The sequence below is a fragment of the Falco rusticolus genome, chromosome 9 (genome assembly GCF_015220075.1).
Source record: "Falco rusticolus isolate bFalRus1 chromosome 9, bFalRus1.pri, whole genome shotgun sequence".
Lineage (NCBI taxonomy): Eukaryota > Metazoa > Chordata > Aves > Falconiformes > Falconidae > Falco > Falco rusticolus.
The window spans coordinates 50906556-50924388 of NC_051195.1; the positions used below are offsets into that span (position 1 = coordinate 50906556).

The following is a 17833-nucleotide window of genomic DNA, read 5'->3' on the forward strand; positions in this document are numbered from 1 at the left end:
GAATTGAATGTTATGTTGAAAAAGCAAAGTTAACTTTTTATTTTCTCCTATTCATAATGACTTTTCTGATCATTGCTTAAATTGCATCATATCAAGAGAAAATTTGCATCCAAGTTACAATTCTGAAGATCAGTAGTACATTGCCTTCTCTATTTAAAATCCAAAAATAAATTATCAGACTTTGACAGAACAAGAACTAAAGCAGCAATGTATACATAAAGCCATATATACATACATCCAGTGTAGTTCAGCTAAAGCAGTTTGAAAACTGGAATATATAATACATATATGAGTTTCAATAAGTAGTTTCATATTAAGATTAGACAACATTTTGTAATGTCTTAAACACATTGTTGTCCACAGATTAGCAAGTAACTTCACTAATGAAAGTGCATAAAAAGTGTGGAAACAGGAAAGTGCATTGACTCTGCCCCTGAGATATTCTATTTACTCTTAAGTGGATACATCTAAAGAATATTTAGGTTAAACTTAAACCAAATCAATTCAGAACTATTAAAGTTAACCAGAATTTATCTAGTTATACAACTACTGTTTGCTCAGGTGAATAAACCTGAATAAGACTGAATAACTATGAAGCCTTAAAAGAAATTAATTGAGACTTCATTGAAGAGATCCACTTATTAGCAGTAATTCCAAACGAATTTAAGTTAGTACCAATAACTCTTTATGGTCCTAGTTCAATGTGAAGTTATGTGAAAATTTTTACAATATGATAGTGGTACATAATCCAACAGTTTAATAAAAGTACCATCCACTATCAGAACCACTGCAGTACCAGTAGTTACTTAAAATCATTATGCTTCCTTAATAGCATCTTAAGCATTCAGTAAGCTCCCAACTACCATTCCATATGTTTTAAATGTAATTGAAAAGCAGTGGATGTTTGAAACTACAACAATGTATTTCCTCAGCTTGAGATGGGGGTAGACCATTCCATTCTTGTGAGAAACATCGCAAAACAGAACACCACTATTTTTAAGGAATCTGCAAACAGTGAAAGTTACTGGCCTTGCCTTTCTGGGATGGAAAAAAAATAGTCAATTAAAAAAATTAAAATACCTCAATAAATTATTAATCAATAATAAGATGTTAAAAATAAAAGTCATATTTTCCTGTATTTCTTCATTTTAACATTGATTTCAAGTTGTCCTCACAAACAGTTTAGCAACACTTTTAATACCATCACAGCTACCTTTGCCCTCTTCCCCCCACACTATTTTGAGACTTATTTTGTTTAGAAACAGTGCAAAATTTGACACTTAACAAGTAACCAGCAATACCCCCTTCACACTGGACAGGGATCACATTACTGTTATTACTTCATTGCAATTCATTCACGGAGAGAAGGGCCTCTCAAGGAGAGCACAGCAATGCTAAGTTTTGCTGGGCAGACGTCAAGAAGATGAGCCAAATTAAGGAATATATTTCTTGCCGCAAGTAATGCAACTGTATTAATTGTTTCATCTCGTCAGAGACATTGGCACAAATCAGAGACATTGTTGCCACAGACCTGCACATACTGGAAATAATTACAGGTGTTGCGACTGTGTAAATCCAGTATAAAACATGGAAATTAGAATATCAAGTATATTCACAATCCACCAAAACCAGGTTGACATGGATATTATAAACAAGGGAAAGGTGTGGATTTAGGTAATATGACAATATACACAAGAAACCATTTTACAAGGAACGCAGAGTTCATCACCCTAATAACTAGATTAATAAATTTGCAACAACTAAAATGCCCTTTTAAAAACAATCCAGGATGCCTCAATTCAAAACCAAACAAACACCAGTCTCTCATGCATAGACATGTGTCTCCAGTGGTGTGTCAGAAATAAAACAGGCTACTTTAGCTCACATTGCATTACATATACCACTCACCTCAGTATACCATGTATACTGCGTCGTGAAAGATGCCAAATTTTACAGTGCTTGCATGTAAGACTTAGCAATGCAAAACAGCAAAGTTTAAGAGAAAACTACCAGCAAGAACACTTGAAAGACTGATATTTGGGTTATGAATGTTAGTAATAATCCATACAGAAAGTAGCAGCACTGCAAAAGAAAAATAAGCACAGAAATTTTTATCTTTCAGTGTATTTATAGCAATGAAACACAGACAAAAGGAACCAAGACAAGGAAATAGAAGTACCTGTTTAGAATAAACAGATTTTAAAGCTAAGTACAAGTAAATAAGCTTTTCAAATCTGGCAAGCTCGAAAATGTATTAAGCATACACAACTCCCTTTGCAAAGCTCACTGGAGCAACCACGTATCCAGAGATCAGACAGAAAACTGGTCATTTGAGAAGATGGTACCTCAAACTTGGAGCCCACTGTTAAACTATCATACCCAGGCTAGGTGAAAAAGCACCCCTGAGGCTCAGGCTAGCTGTGCTAGCATCACAACCCAAACCCAATACATCATACTGCATCCTACCCTACACCCTACTGCTTTCGGTCAACCTACACCATAAGCTTAAGTTCATTCACAGGTGTTGGGATGTTTGTTTCTTAACAAAGATTGTGAAAGCAAATCAATTAAATGTTTCTTAACCACTAGGTGTCAGCAGAAGAAAGTACACAGCCAACATCTTCAATGCAGAAAATTCGAGTCTCATTTCCTCTCTCACTTACCAATACACACAACTATTAAATACTATGAACCACCTTCACACACACACAGTAATTATACAGCTATTTCTGTTGAAGATGACCTACTTTTGCGAATTAAATATTTAGAAGATAAAAACATTCCCTCTGTAAACAGAAAAATAAAATCATCAGGAATTTTAAAAAGTCATTCCAGTGAACAAAGTGCTCATATTGGTGTCACTGTTAGAAATGTAAGTAATGTTCGTAAAGGTAACAATCTGCCTCAATACAGCCAAGTAAACACACTGCTTCTAATGTGTTGTACTGTAATTAATAGCAACAGAGGTTTGTGGAGACTCAAAGTACATCCCATGTAACAGATATTCTTCCATACTTTAAATGTGGCTCAATGGAACTACAGAAAACACATATACACAGTAGGAAACATAGCTGGATCAGTTAATTTGTTACATAAATCTTAAGATTAGACTTGAAAACTGTATTATCTGGATATGTTTTTTCATAGTTCTAGTTACTGAAGGTCTCAAAGTTTACAGCAACAGTAACCCATTCATTGCTGGTGTACTGGTTAGTATATACATCACATAACCTTGTATCTTTTAGAGTAAAAGCTTCTGAACAGAATAAAATCTCTTACTATGCTTAAGTATAATGTGAATTTAAAGTCTGCCCTGTGACATATTCTGGGCATACAAAGAATAATAAAACATAGCTTCCTATCATTTATCCCGAAAAGTCAATTCATACCAGATGAGATGGTCTGTGTAATTAAATTGTCTTACGAGACAAAAATTAAGAAAGCAGGTAAAGCTGCTGCTTCTTTGAATTTATTTCTTAATTATCAGTGGTTTAAAATAAACAGATTTCTTGACTTATGGGACATGGAATGCAAAGCAGCACATCATGTTTGGTATTGCTTATGCCCAATATTTACAATATGTGAAGGTGGTAAAAGAAAAAAACCACAATGGAGGTATTTGAAAATACATTCTTTTCCTAGAAGCTATTTCTTCAATTTGCTTTTCTATTTGTCTCAGACACATCAAAATTACTTTATCTGCAACTGTTACACCAGTAACAGTTTCAGAATAATTTTCTCCAAATGGACATAAAATTTTTAAAGCAAGTTATGACAGCCACTGTGGTCTTTGTGGATTCTGATACATCAATGGAAAGTAATCAAAGAGTTGCTGCATACACTTTAATGTTCTTCTACCATTCAATGAGAAACTCCCGTCATGCCATATTTATATGAGAAGATGTGTATCATGATCACTTTGACCACCTGTTAGTATATAATCTACAAACTCAGCACACTGAGCTAAATCAGCTGACGGGAAACAATAATGAATTTAATTGCTGTGCAAAAGATGGAATTATGTGAGAGTACAGAAACCTATTTCAAGTGCAGCATTTGAAGTACAGCACAACAGAGAAACACAGGGCTTTAAATTGCAAGTTGCCTTACTAATTGCCAGTTACGATACTTTGTTATTAAATTACAATCCCATTTTCTTTTGTGAACTTAGCAAGTACATGTCCTAATTGTTTTACTCATAATGCACTATTGGGAGTTTCGCTGCATCTTCTTGAGACCAGGTTTTCAAAGGATTTTGAACTAATTTTTTAAGTGCAATGTTCCAAACAGTAACAGGATTTAACTGCATTTACTGTTGGCATGTTCTAAAACAGAAATGAAGTATAAAGTAGTTGTATGATGTGCCCAATACCTCACAGGATGTCTATAGCAAAACTGGAAACAGAATGCAGGTCATTTGACTGACACGTTCAGCACATGACACACTTGCAAATTTTCTTCATTTAAATCTTAACATTGAAATGTATAATCAGAAATCAAATTTTTAATTTATAGAAGGATTTGGAAAAGAAAGTCCTGAAAACTTCCATGTCCTGATGATTAAAACTGGGTTTTATGACATATTTGTGCAACTACATTTAGAAGTTTTCTTCGACGGAATGATAAGCAAACAAACAATTTCTTCTACTTCCTTAGGTTAGCTGTCCATCGAAGTTGCATTTTCTATGGGTGTGCCATTGTCAACTGATTTTGAATGTTCATCTTTAACATTCAGCCTTCAAAATACCAGATGGTATTTCCAGAAAAGCAATTTAAATTTTTTATTTTTCTTCATAAATCCCTTAACTAGTTAATCTTACACACACATCCAGGCAAAGCATACACCAATATTCCCAGAGTTGCTTGGCAACTACTGGGAGGAGCATCAGAGAACAAGGAAGCCTGCATGGATGAAGGGAAGCGCCAGTGTCTCCCCAACACGGATAAAGGAGGCTTACAGCCAGGGTGTCCTGCTGGTTTCATTTTTGTTATTTATACGGACAACATTTTAAATACCTCCCATTATTTCACCTTACATGCCTTAAAAGCCCAATAGTTATACCCAGACATACATGAACCAGTCTATACAATTTATTTTTTCCACACACGCAACACATGGATTTCCCCAGCAAGATGTGGAAGGACTCATGGTGACTTCAAAAGTCATTTCTGAACCCTGAATATGAATTGTAGGAATGATGCTTAGTTGATGGTGATAACTGGACTGTTTAAAATTCATACTGAGCTCTTTTTTCCTTCTGGCTCTAAAAATAACAAGACAAACTAGTAGTGAAGAAACTTTATTTACTGAAACATCCTCAACCTCAAGTAACACTACACCTGCACTCCAGCTTCTGGTCTTCTTCTTTAATATCATGATTAAAATTAGATTTATTACTCGTCTGCATGCCAGATCTCTCCATTAATCTTCACTGAGCAGAACAATTCCAAATACAACACCCTTTCTCAACCAGCAAGCCTTCATTCTCACTCTGCTCACTTAGCCTCCCCACTTACACTCCAAACTCATCTTAGCACCTCCCAGTGGTATTCAAGCTCTCCATTGCTACCACCAATTTTCATTTCTGCCTCCAAATGCTTGCAGGTAAGAGAAGGCGGACGAGAGACCAAAGTATGTTTTTTCCTCTACAGAGATCTTCTTGTTAAGCAGCTGTAGGTCTAAACAACAGTAGTTCAAATGAGCCCATGAACAGTACACTGAGATTTACCACTGCATTTTGACCTGCACATGTGTTAGTTTCCCCTGCTTCAGAAACAGCGAACATAGAGTATTTTGGGAATATTTTGTAGATCACTCTGCAGTTAGTAGTTTTCATCCCCCGTATTTATGGGACATCTCTCATGAACGTTACTCACCCTGTTTAACTTGTCTCTAAAGTATGTACATTTTGATGATAGACAGTTAAAAGGAACCCCCTAAGTACAAGGTAGCAAAACCAGAGTGTCACAAAACATGTGGAAATACATAGATTTGGCTGGACTGATTTGTATTGAAGTCGGTGAAGCGACTTGCAGTAAGCCAGGAACAGATGCCTCACTAGAAGCAATAAACCCAAGATCAAGTACAGAAAAATCCTTCCCCCACTCAGATGGCACTTAATTGTTGCTAAATAAGAGATTAGCTCTGAACCAGAAGCAAGAGATTGAATTTCCCTAACAGAACATTTATCGTCAATAGTTACAACTCCAGACAGTCTTCATATTTCTGTAAAAGCGCAATTTCTTTACTAATTATGTTCTTAAATGCCATGATTCCATAAATTTACATTTTTCAGTCGAGCATATATTGTGTAAAAAGTGTATCTTTTACTACCTTTAAAACTAATACGATGAATACCCACGTTTTGTAGTGAGAAAAAATGGTCAGCTCTGCACTGTCCTCCTACAATCATTAATGTATACTTTTTAATCATCTCTCTTCTAACTTAACTGTCTTCAAAACAAGCAACACTCATACCTTTCCATAAGAAGTTTTCTCCCTGTGTGACTGATCATGCTTGTTGCACTGCTTTCTTTTTTTGGAGACTGGAACACTGTTTTCAGTACTAGTCAGTCAAAGAGCTGCAATGCTGACCTTAGTAAGAGTAGGTTACACTACACTTTGAGTTCTTGTTCGCTTTTTTCCCCACCACAACTGCAGTTTTACATCTTATGCCTACTAAATTCCTACTTACAGGTTCAATTTTCAGGGCGTTTCTGTAGCTCCCAAAGAAAGATGCTTGTGCTTTTAGAAATGCTCTTGCAACACCATCTCCAGTGGTTGTAGAGACCTTCTTCAATCTGTTCTTCAGTGCAGAAACCTGAAATCACACAAGCCTAGATCACTCTCCTGTCACAAACAAAGCTTAACACACTGGGGCACAGTGAAATGAAAAAACGTGCTAACCACAGCAGCAGTTATGACACAAAGCAGCATTGTGAATTCAGAGTTGAATTTTTCAGTTCTAAAAGCATTACTTGTCAAGCTGGTTTACTTCTCTAAGATGCGGTTGGATTCTTTTCAGAAACCAATAGGAAAATAAAACTTTTGTTTCAACCTTCCCTCCTAATTGAAACCCACTGTTAGCATGCTGACGAGCACTCTTTTAAAGGTAGTCCATGAAGTTCTGTGCCATTCTTGATTAGAATCTATGAAAGAATTTCAGCTAATCAAACACCAGACTAAGAGAGAAACTGTTCTGCCTAACCAGGCCACCCATCACCACCAAGGCTAAGAACAAATTCTGTAGGTCTGAAAAATCTGTTTGCCACAAATACAAGTTGTTGGGTTTTGTTTTATTCTTTTTTCTTTTAAGGCTATATTCCCTTGTGTTTAAGAGAGTTAGTGGAAAATAACAAAATGAGAGTTTTATTTATGCATATGGCAGGTTCCCTTGGCTGGCTCCCAGACACCCACCCAGCCGCTCCCTCACTCCCCCTCCTCAGCGGGACTCAGGGAGAAAACACGAAGAAAAAGCTCGTGGGCCGAGTTAAAGACGGGGAGATCACTTCCCAATTAGCATCACCAGCAAAACAGGCTCTGCTTAGGAAAATTAATTTTAAGTTATTGCCAATTAAAATAGAATTGGATGGTGAGAAACTCAGGCAGAAACTAAACAAGCTTCCCCTCTCCCTGCTCATGGCCTGCCGGACCTCTGGCATGGGGCAGCAGCAACGAGGTTCGCGGCCAGGGCGCAGCAGGCCCCCTCCACTGCCCCTGCCTCCTCACCAGGGCCCCCCACCCGGTGCCTCCTCACCACAGCCCCCTCTGCTGCCCCTGCCCCCTCACCAGGGCCCCTCCCCGCCTCCTTACGAGAGCCCCCTGCTGCCGCCTCTGCCCCTGTCTCCTCACCTGGACACAGCAGCCCCCCACCGCCGTCCCTGTCCCCTCACCGGGTGCAGCAGCCCCCCGCCACTGGCCCTGCCTCCTCACACTTCTCGGCGCTGCCACGCGGTGCTTCGCCCCTTCCCACACTGGCTCCCCGCGCAGCCCACGGCCCAGCCCTGCCAGCGGGGCCTCTCCTCACGGCAGCGGCCAACCCCCGCCCAGCACCTCGCCACTGACACCCCGAACGATCCAGAAAACCTGCCGTTTTTTTAAGAAGTCTCAAATTAACCATGGCATTCTGCCTACTGAAGTGTTGGGGTTTGGTTTTTTTTCCTTCCTTCTCAAGAGATCTAAACCACCTGTGTGCAGGACAGCTCCTCTCCCTTCCACTCTGGAGGTGTTTAATTACCTCAGGACTCACAGAGCTGCGCTCCAGGCACGCAGCCCTCATGGTCTCATCAGCATTTACACAGGGACACCTCCCTATCACAACTTGGCAAATATCAACTACATGCACTTCTATGCGGGCAGTTAAAACTACCGTGATCCAGGTTACCGGAATATTCTTTGTTTTCTGTGCACACCAAGGGCTAAAGTTTTAGAGGACTACCCATCACTGTTCCCTGCGCTTCAGAATTCCTCACACATACAAGAAGGTTGTGACTTAGTCTGATGTCTCTTTTCTAGTGCTTGGAGCTCCGTAACTACTGAAGCAAGGTTGTGTATCTATGTATTATTGTTAGTGACAGCATTTTTCTTTTCCAAATGCAAGCTGGGAAAGGAGATGATAAAACATTTCAAGGATTAATACCAAGCTTGCTGTGCCTGTGCCGCAACAGTTATAGGTTACGTTAAATCATTAACAAATAGTTATGTCAGTAGCAATTTTTTGGTGTTGCAGACAGAACCAGGACAAGGCAAGTTTCTGGAGACTAATCTCACAGAACACGATACAGAACAACCATCTGGGCACCGATTCTGGAAATCCAGCTCACGCTCTTCAAGGATGCGTTCCTGTCACGTGCAAAAGGCGGGTTTGACGAGATACCTTACGCAGAAGACAGGACGGAGCCACTATTGCAGAAGGAAAGCGGAAAGCCAGGAAATCCCTAGTCATCTTGATTTGCAGAAGAAGATGAATGACTCCATAAATATCCATATTATGAATTTAACAGAAATAATTCCACCACTAACTAACAAGTCTCCCTTATTCAAATGCCATTCTGAAAAACCTCCACTGGGGTAGCTCTATATACTTCACACTATGCCAGAAACGTTGCAGGAATATTACTTACAGAGTAAGCAGATTCTGTTGTAGTGAACATAACTTTGTTTCTGAGAGTATGAATAGTACCTCATAAATATAAGGTGATGGTTCAAGTGTTCCAATTACTTTTCATGCATTCCCCCCATCCTTCAGCTCATAACAAAAGCTTATCCTGGCCTCATTCGTAGCTCCAAAATCCTACCAGATGAGTTGAGCTTTTTTCTGCCTTGGGGTTTTACCACCAGACTGTCTTAGTAGCAAATGGCAGGCTGATTTTACTGAACAACTGTTCTTGAGTACTATCCCTCCTATAAGCATGTCCCTCACTTCCTCCTTCAGTAGCCTCGGATCTGGGGAGGCCATGAAAGTGACTCCTCAACTGCTATATAGGTGTTAAATTTATAATCCATGCTGTGCACTACTTTTTCTTCTTTTAATACTAGATGTTATATTTGCACTTGTATTTACCAAAACAGTTGCAGAGACATTTCCTTTAAATTTTTCTGCAGACTCCATTGTAGAAAGAATTTCATTACAGTTATTTAGTATAACAGAAATAAGCAAGAGCGTCTCCAGCATTGCTTATAAATCTGAATGCTGTGGCTTATGCCAATGATCCATGCATTAATGAGTCCATAAGCACATATTAACATAATACATTATAACACATTTAGTCTATCACGCCCATAAAATAAGCTCACTCCTATTCACTGAGACAATGTCTCTCAAGGAGCTCTGTTATTCTCAAAACGCAAAAGCTTCATGAGGTTTTCAACCCCAAACAGCACACTTCTCTGTGTTTGAAAGGGTCTGGACTTGTAGGGATAAAATATGCATTTATTTCCTATATTAACTTATGTAAACCATTTAAAGACTGTTCTTAAAAGTGCAATAAAATGTCCATAGCTCTGAGTAGCTTCCAAATCCATCTCAAACATTTTTCTAAGTTGTTTTCTTTAAATATTCATGTGAAGATAAAAAATTTGCCATCTATATAGCAGGAAAAGGCTCTATGCTTCCTTTTACAACAAACTAAAGTTCAGAAAGCTAGTCACAGCCTTTCTGTGTTTCAGCTTCCCCATTTGGTATAGAAGCAGAATATTGATAGGTATTTTGCTAATTCTTTAAGCTTTTATATCATTTGCTCTCTTCTTAGACTAAATCAAACAGTGTAGCATGTGTAATATGTACACTTCTACTCTTCCAATCAGGATTACTGCAATATGCATGCCATAGCTTTTTAAATGAAAATGTTAACAGTGACATATTTAAAGAGACTAACAAGTAAGAAAGAATAATCCATGTTTACTCTGGAATAAATTAGTACATAACACAAAATAGATTATACAAGCAGAATTATGATTGTTTCCTGCCTAAAGAGGCAGTAATACTTTAAAAAAAGAAAGAAAGAAAGAAAAAAAGACTGTGACCACTCAATATGAAGATTATTTCTAGCCAAACTGACACATATACATGCAGACTACCCTGAGAATGTTTTTTAAGATTTTTATACTTCTGGCAGTTCAGGTTTAAAGGTCCAACTTAAACTATCACCATGTTTCAAAATGCAATCTGTGCAATGCAGCATAATGAAATGGTTCAGTAAAGGTGCTAGTGGAAATTCTTTTAATTAGGTCCAAGGCTTTTCAGTTGTCAACATGAATAAAGCAAGAAACATTCTATTGCAAACACAGTGTAAGAAATAAAAATGGATTCACCTTTAAGAAAATGGCTCTGCTATAGAGTTGTAGTGTAGTACTTCTTGCTGTCCTAAAAGCAGTTAATTTCGCACTAAGTGGAAAACTGTAACATAGGCTTCCTACTTGTGATAACTTGTTAATGAATGGACAACAGTAGCACACACAACTAAATTACTGACAGCCTAAGATATTCATAGGCTAGTGCAAATTTACAATATTCTCACAGCCATCAGATATGTAAGATCTCTTTGGCGCAGTACACTGCATTGCATCAGGGCTTCATTTAATAAAAACTACAAGTTGACAGAGCGAGCTTATGCTTTATTCCTTGTACTATGAAGCTCTGACTACAACTAAGACTAGAAGATGACACTTATTTGGAAATACATGAAAAATCCATAAGGGTTGCATAAAAAAAATTACTACCCCCTCTTTGCTATTCCTTGCAACACAGACGGTGGTGTAGGAGACTTGTCAGCAGCAGATGCACTTATTGTAATCACAGTCCTTAATAAATCTCTTTTTTTAATATTGACTATTTTAAAAGGAAAGTTACTTCCCAGGGCACTCTCATGCTGCCAGATTTTCAGCAACATATCAGAAGCAGAAGGTGAAGGAGGGACAATTTTTCACATTTCAAATAGTTCATCAATAAGGCAGTAGTATATACCTTGATTTTCAGGGACCTGACCTGATCAGTTCAGGCAGCCTGACTGCTAGCAGGTACTGCTGAGGTAAACAGGGGCAAAGAAATTACTTAATCTGATCCTGCTGGAACCGTCTCAATACTATCCAGCTCCTGTGACACAAATCTTAACTGGAAAGAAGTTTCAGTGTATGTGTGAGTTTGGGTCCAAGGACCCAAAAGAAGAGTAAAGAACCGTTCATTCTAGATTCACAAGAATCAACAGTTTAGGTGGCAACATTACTGTCACAAAGCTCAAGCACAACTCACTACCTGAAGCTCTAAAATAATCACAGGACTTCATTTACTTGATTAAAAAAGCTGTTCAAGGAGAGGGGGGAAACAGCTTTAAAAACTTACCACGGGATTAACTACCTGATGGTAAATGCATCACACAGAAGGTGTTTTTTTCCTCATATAGATAGATTTAATTTAGCAAAGTAAATTTTGTGTCTATTCAGCAGTGCATGAATTGCTCACTGTTTTAAGTAGCAAAACCGGCAGAATAGTTTGACATAACAGCCATTTATGATCATGAAACTGTTGAAGACATTTTTAGTTTCTCAGATCATAAATGCATCTGTTTAGACTGAGACCAGGGGGAAACGCAGTCCCAGAATCTCCCCATCCTCCCAGGAAAGCAAAATTAAAAAAAAAGAAAAAGAAAAAGAAAAAAAAAGTATAATGGATTGGCTTTAGGGTCTCCCTGCTGAGATGAACAACTTGATCCACTTACAGTTCCAAACACATGATGCATGAAAGAACTGACAGAAATTCAATTCTTGCAAAGAAGAGCAGCTGCTCTCTAGTGGTCAAAGCCAAATATTAAGCAGTCTGAAGGCAAGGAAAAGACCTAGAGGAGAATACTTCATTATCTAGGTAACTAAAATAATGAAACAAAGCTAAATAAGACATAAACACTGATCCCAAACACTAATTACACAACGCAACATGATTCAAGTTAAGGCTTTGTTGCGACAAATATTAATCCCAGCTGTATTTATATGGCAGTTGTGAAAAAAAAATAAAAAATACACCATGTACGCTATTTGTGAGCCATGCCAGTTAATTGAATTTGCTGGCAGCACTTCCTCTGCTCTGCTCCAAACATCCTCCAAGATAAAATGTAGCTTTTAAATAGACCTGTGGAAAACTGAATCAAGAAATTTGAACTAATAAAACACAACTCTCTACTGTTATAAAAGTGAAGTAAAAGTAAATAATGAAAGGAAGGAAGTCTCTTAAAATTTATTACATTCCAAAGCTTGAAGTTCTGTGTTTATTGGTGAAGTCTCTTCTGATGTTCTACAGTGTGCCTACAACAGCTCCTTTAATGAAGTCTCATAAAATCTAATATAATACTTGATTGTTGACAAATCATATACATGTTTGAGGCCCCGCGCTCACTGTATCCAGACATTTCTTACATAATTCCATGAAATTTACAAGTCTGTCATTCCCTGGGTTGCGGATAATGGCACGAGCGATGACCAGCTGGCAGATTTGGATGCCGGGAGTGAAATCAAAATGAAAAACTATATAAAGCCAGAAAAATTCATGGAAGTAACTTTTATAGACTAAATGCTTGACTAAAGCCAAAATGTTCACAATCAAGATGGACCTTTCATCCAGAGCCCACTGTTTTTGCAGAATGGATCACACCACAGATCACAGAGAAATGACGGGATGTCACAGTAGGAGGCACTGGGTATTCACCATTACTTGAGTTTTTCCTCAAACAGACCTGCTCATATTGAGTTCACTGCATATCAATTTTATTTCTCAACTACACATAAAAAGGTATAGATCTAACTGTCAGCACAATATTTTGAACTAGTAAAAGAAATCCAGATTTTCCCCTGCCATTTCCTCCTAAACAGTCACCCTCAGACTTAAAAATAGCTTCTTACACTCTTACTCACTTTACTGCTCTTCCCTCTCAGCTTCTTTAGTGAAGATGATTACAGCAGCAAGTTGCAAGCTGGATGTAATTCTTTCCCATTTAAGGGAAAGATCAAATATTTATACAACATGTCTATCAAGTTATTAAAAAAATAAATTACCAATAAAAGTTTGAATTAGAAAGAAAATAAATTCTGAAATATAGACACTGAGCAGTCCTAGATGTGAATAGGAAGTAGTCCATTTGATATTGTAATTCAGGATATAAAACACACAAAGTTCATTAAAGCTCACCTGGAAGAAGTCACAGGAAAAAAAACATACCATTTCATTTGGAAACCAAAGTTATCTACAAAAGCAGGATTATTTTTTTCCTAATAGAATGAATAAAGATGATTTAAAATACTACTACTGCTATACCATGAAGAAATAAGTTTTATTTTTGTTTCTTGTTCAGACGTACCATAACCTGCATGTTTTTAATTTCTGTTTTTTCACCTGTAAAAGACTAACTCTTTAGATGACCTGAAACTTGATGATACCATTCCAAAACCAAAACTGGATTGCTGCAGCATTTCTAGCTTATGTGGGCATTAGCTAATTTTCATTAGGAGGCTTGAAAATATGTCTGCAAATGTTCAGAGACATTACTTAACACTTCAAAACAGGAAAGAATTGAGGTAAAGCAGTTTACTTATATTAATGAGAGGAACACAACCAGACACCTCAGTTACAAACCAAACAGGTCAAAAGGATTTACGCTTTTAACTAATGGAATAGTTGCATAAGTCATTTAATACGTACCACATCATTAGGAAGGTTCTGAAGGTCATCAAAAGGGGTTTCCAGTGTGTTGGTATCTACATTAAGAATCACTACATCTTCCAGGGCCATGTTTCTTACTTTCTAAATATAAGCAAATTCAAGAAAAGGGAAAGGAAAAAAATCTAAGTACAAAGAGTCAAATTTTACGCATAAAGGAGACAAGTGATGGCATAATATGGCATTACAAAACTTCAAGCATTTTAAGAACAACCAACATTCGTGTTTTTCTGTTCACTATTTATTTATTCACATTTTACAATGCTGAAAAATTAACCTTCAATTTGCAGAGAGACGTTCTTAACATTGTGCATACTGAAATTTTTTAAATCAGAGTTATGATTATTCAAGCAAAGATTGATTTCAAGCACCTCTACTAATATTTCTCTTGATCTGGTATCCTGCTTGCACATTTAGCAGTTTCTAGCAGAGTCAGATTTCAAGTATATATTTTTATATTTAGAAATTAATTTAAACAATAATAAACAGTAGCTTTTCTAGGAGTTAAGAGCTGCACTAAATCAGGGATGGGAACCGGTTTCCAAATTCCAGGGTGAATTTTGGAACCCCAACAGAGAAAAATTTACAACTGTATTTGAGTAGAATGGGCACTACCAGAGGTTAGTAAAGAAATAATTAAAAAGAAAAAGGAGGGAAAAAAAAGCTAAGAGAAAAACAGCTCCACCGTATCCCAGTCTCTTAATGTTCAGCGACTCTAAACTTTTTATCCTGTTCCCGTGAACTGAGAGAAAGAAGTGTCTTTAATCTAGTTTGAGTGTTTACATCATCTGTAACAGTGCATGGACATACACAAGAAAAGCATAGCCTATTTCTCAAAAGAACCATCCTTAGTACCTTTGACTTTAAGTGTCTGAAGATGTTGGTGATCTAATCAAATTTAAACATTGTCAGACTTTACTTCCCTGCTTAAACAACAGTAAATTAATCACTGATATGAAACAGAGCGGCATTTAAATATTTATTTTAACACTTTTTCCACTAACAGGAGAGTTTAAACCTTTTTTAATGTTATTTTGACTGACTAATTATAAATATTTAAGCCCTCTTCAAATGAAGCTTTGAAAAAATCAAAATCAGAAAGAGCAGAACTATAGAATATGGCAATTACAGAAACTTCCCAGTGACACTGTAAACAAATGTTTAAGTATCTACATACCTATACATAGGACCAAACGCAAGTCACTGAGGAGGGAAATGAACAAAAACATACTCAATTTTTAATTAAGGTTTTGTGGGGTGGGGGGAATTGTTTCCTTTAAAAGAAAGGAACTAAAGCTCTAAAACAATGGCAAAGTTGAGCCTTAGGCATCTAAATAATTACCTTCAGTTTTCAAGGCTCAGCCCTCCGTCTATAAAGAAAACTGCTGTGTACTTGGGGGGGGGGGGGGGGGGGGGCGCGTAAAAAAAAAGCCAACAACTATAAAAAGCACTTTGTAGACTTTTATGTTTAGGTCTTCCATGAGAAATTTCTTTAGCTTAAATGGAAGAATACTACATTTAATGCTTTCCATATAAAAAGCTCAAGTACTGCATGACAAACCAGGTACTTTCCTCTACATTTCAGGAACCAAAGGTCACTCTGTTGGCTACATCTGATAAACTCTAAAGCAATCCAGGAGTCTTGCTCCTTCTAGGAGTCCGGAAGCACCAGACAAACTGATTTGCTCCTTCCTGTTTCATAAAATTAAAAATCTCACTTATACTCAGAGGAGTCTAAAAAGCTCCAACAAAAAGGTCTTGCAACGTACTTAACCAAAGCCAGAAGCTTGTCAAAACCGACTGCTAGCACAAGACAGAAGGAATTAAAAACTTCTCTTGATTCTTGCCGAAGAAGCAACAAACATGTGCTTGAGCTTGTCAATGGCTGTTTTTTAACACTGGTGATGAATCTGCACCTTCCCTTCAGCAAAGTGTTGGGGGGTTCTACAGCAAAGAATAAGCTTGTGACAAGTGGGTATCTGCCAGGGGGTACAGCACCATGCTCATGGAGCAAGGACTGTAAATGCTGATCAACATAATCATCTCCACACATGGCCCAGAAATAACTGTATCTGAAAGGAAGGCTAATATTAAACTCTGCTGTGCTATACCTTTACACCACGAAGAGCACAACCTTACTTTAAAACTTCTCAGTATTTAAGACAGTGGATTTCCCTGGAGACAAACTCTCAAATTTAATAAAACACTTGAGACTACCTTGATTTATAGCATCTGTCTTGCAATGTATTTGAAAAAAATATAATTTTTCAAAGGTCCAATTGTGGCTCATCCTAGAGAAACACAGACTGACCAGTTCATCTTAATCCTTATCTGTGTTTATCATCTTTTACTATAGTATTTGATAAAGGTATTATTAGATAGTTATAAGGGCTTTTGTCAAATAATCACATGGTTCTTTCACTAAACGTAGTACCTATTAGCCCAACTGACCTGGAAATAAAAGTATTTACTCTCTTGTTGGAATTTCAGTAAAAATTTCCAGCGTCCAACTACATTTCTCCCATCAAATCCCAGCGGACTCTATGAATCACACCTACATGTAGACCATTTTCAGAGGTAGTTTGCGTGTTGTTTTACTTGTCTTAAAATACTAAGAGACAGCCACTAAGCCGTATACAGTTGCATTCCACAACTACCTGAATATCTAACCGAAATTTTACAAATAAAGTGATACCTGTTAAACAGAATGGACTACATTCAGGATGTTCATATTTTGCTAAAAATATATATATATAAATAAATGGAGAAGCAAACAGCAAGAGGAAATGTGAACATTACAGTTTCCTTATCTAATTTTACTACAGACTAGGGATTTGCTGAGTCAAGAGAGGTGATTCAGTGAAAATGCGCATCACGTACCACTACTTCAAACCTTTCTTAACCATCCTTACCAAATTACTTGTAGCTATAATTAATCACCTAAAAACCATCAAATCGAACTAACATCTACACCTGCCTTTTATTTTAAATGTCTCTTTTTAAAAGAGTGGAGAGGTATGGAAAGCTGGTTTAACAAGCACGCTGAACCCATTGTTTATGGCCTCTATAAACATGGCTTAGTAAGAATTACTGACTTAATCAGAGAGAACTTATCTCCTGGTGAAAAGAGCACTTTAAATTTTAGAAATGGCACCTTTACTGTGAAAATCTCTTAACTTTTCAAACAAACTCCAGGGGGCCTTAAACACCAGGTCAGTAAATAAGCAGCAGTTAGTGCGTCTGTCCTGCTCACAAGCAGCCAAACACTTGAAGTTAATTTAAATTTTTTATGTGGAAGTTCACAAAAACACTGAGAAACTATTTTCTAATAGAAGTATTAAGACGTGCTCCTGTCTCATTCGGATCACAAGCTAGTAGCAATATTCAATACACTAACACCACTTCATACTAAATGTAATTTTATTATTGCTGTCCGGTTGGCAGTTTTTGCATTTCCTACCATAAAAAAAATATCCCAAGTTAAACTTCTTTCAGATGAACAATTTTATTTAATAGTTCATTTAAAGAAAAACCCAACATAACACAAAAAAACCCAACAACACCACCCTCCTCCCCCCCAAAAAACAGGTTTGCCTAACTTCATGGCTAAATTGGTATTAAAAAAAACA

At 37.2% G+C, this 17833-nt stretch overlaps 1 protein-coding gene across 6 annotated transcripts in view; it reads right to left on the reverse strand.

Moving 5' to 3' along the window:
- The window catches only part of DENND1A (DENN domain containing 1A), a 219133-nt gene that overhangs the window by 78351 nt on the left and 122949 nt on the right, over nucleotides 1-17833 (reverse strand). For all 6 annotated transcript variants that reach the window (XM_037400409.1, XM_037400407.1, XM_037400406.1 and 3 more), the window contains exons 12-13: nucleotides 14187-14288; nucleotides 6696-6821 (exon numbers count right to left, since the gene is read on the reverse strand). In XM_037400409.1, the coding sequence (XP_037256306.1) occupies nucleotides 6696-6821; nucleotides 14187-14288 (228 nt within the window). The remainder of the gene's footprint in view (nucleotides 1-6695; nucleotides 6822-14186; nucleotides 14289-17833) is intronic.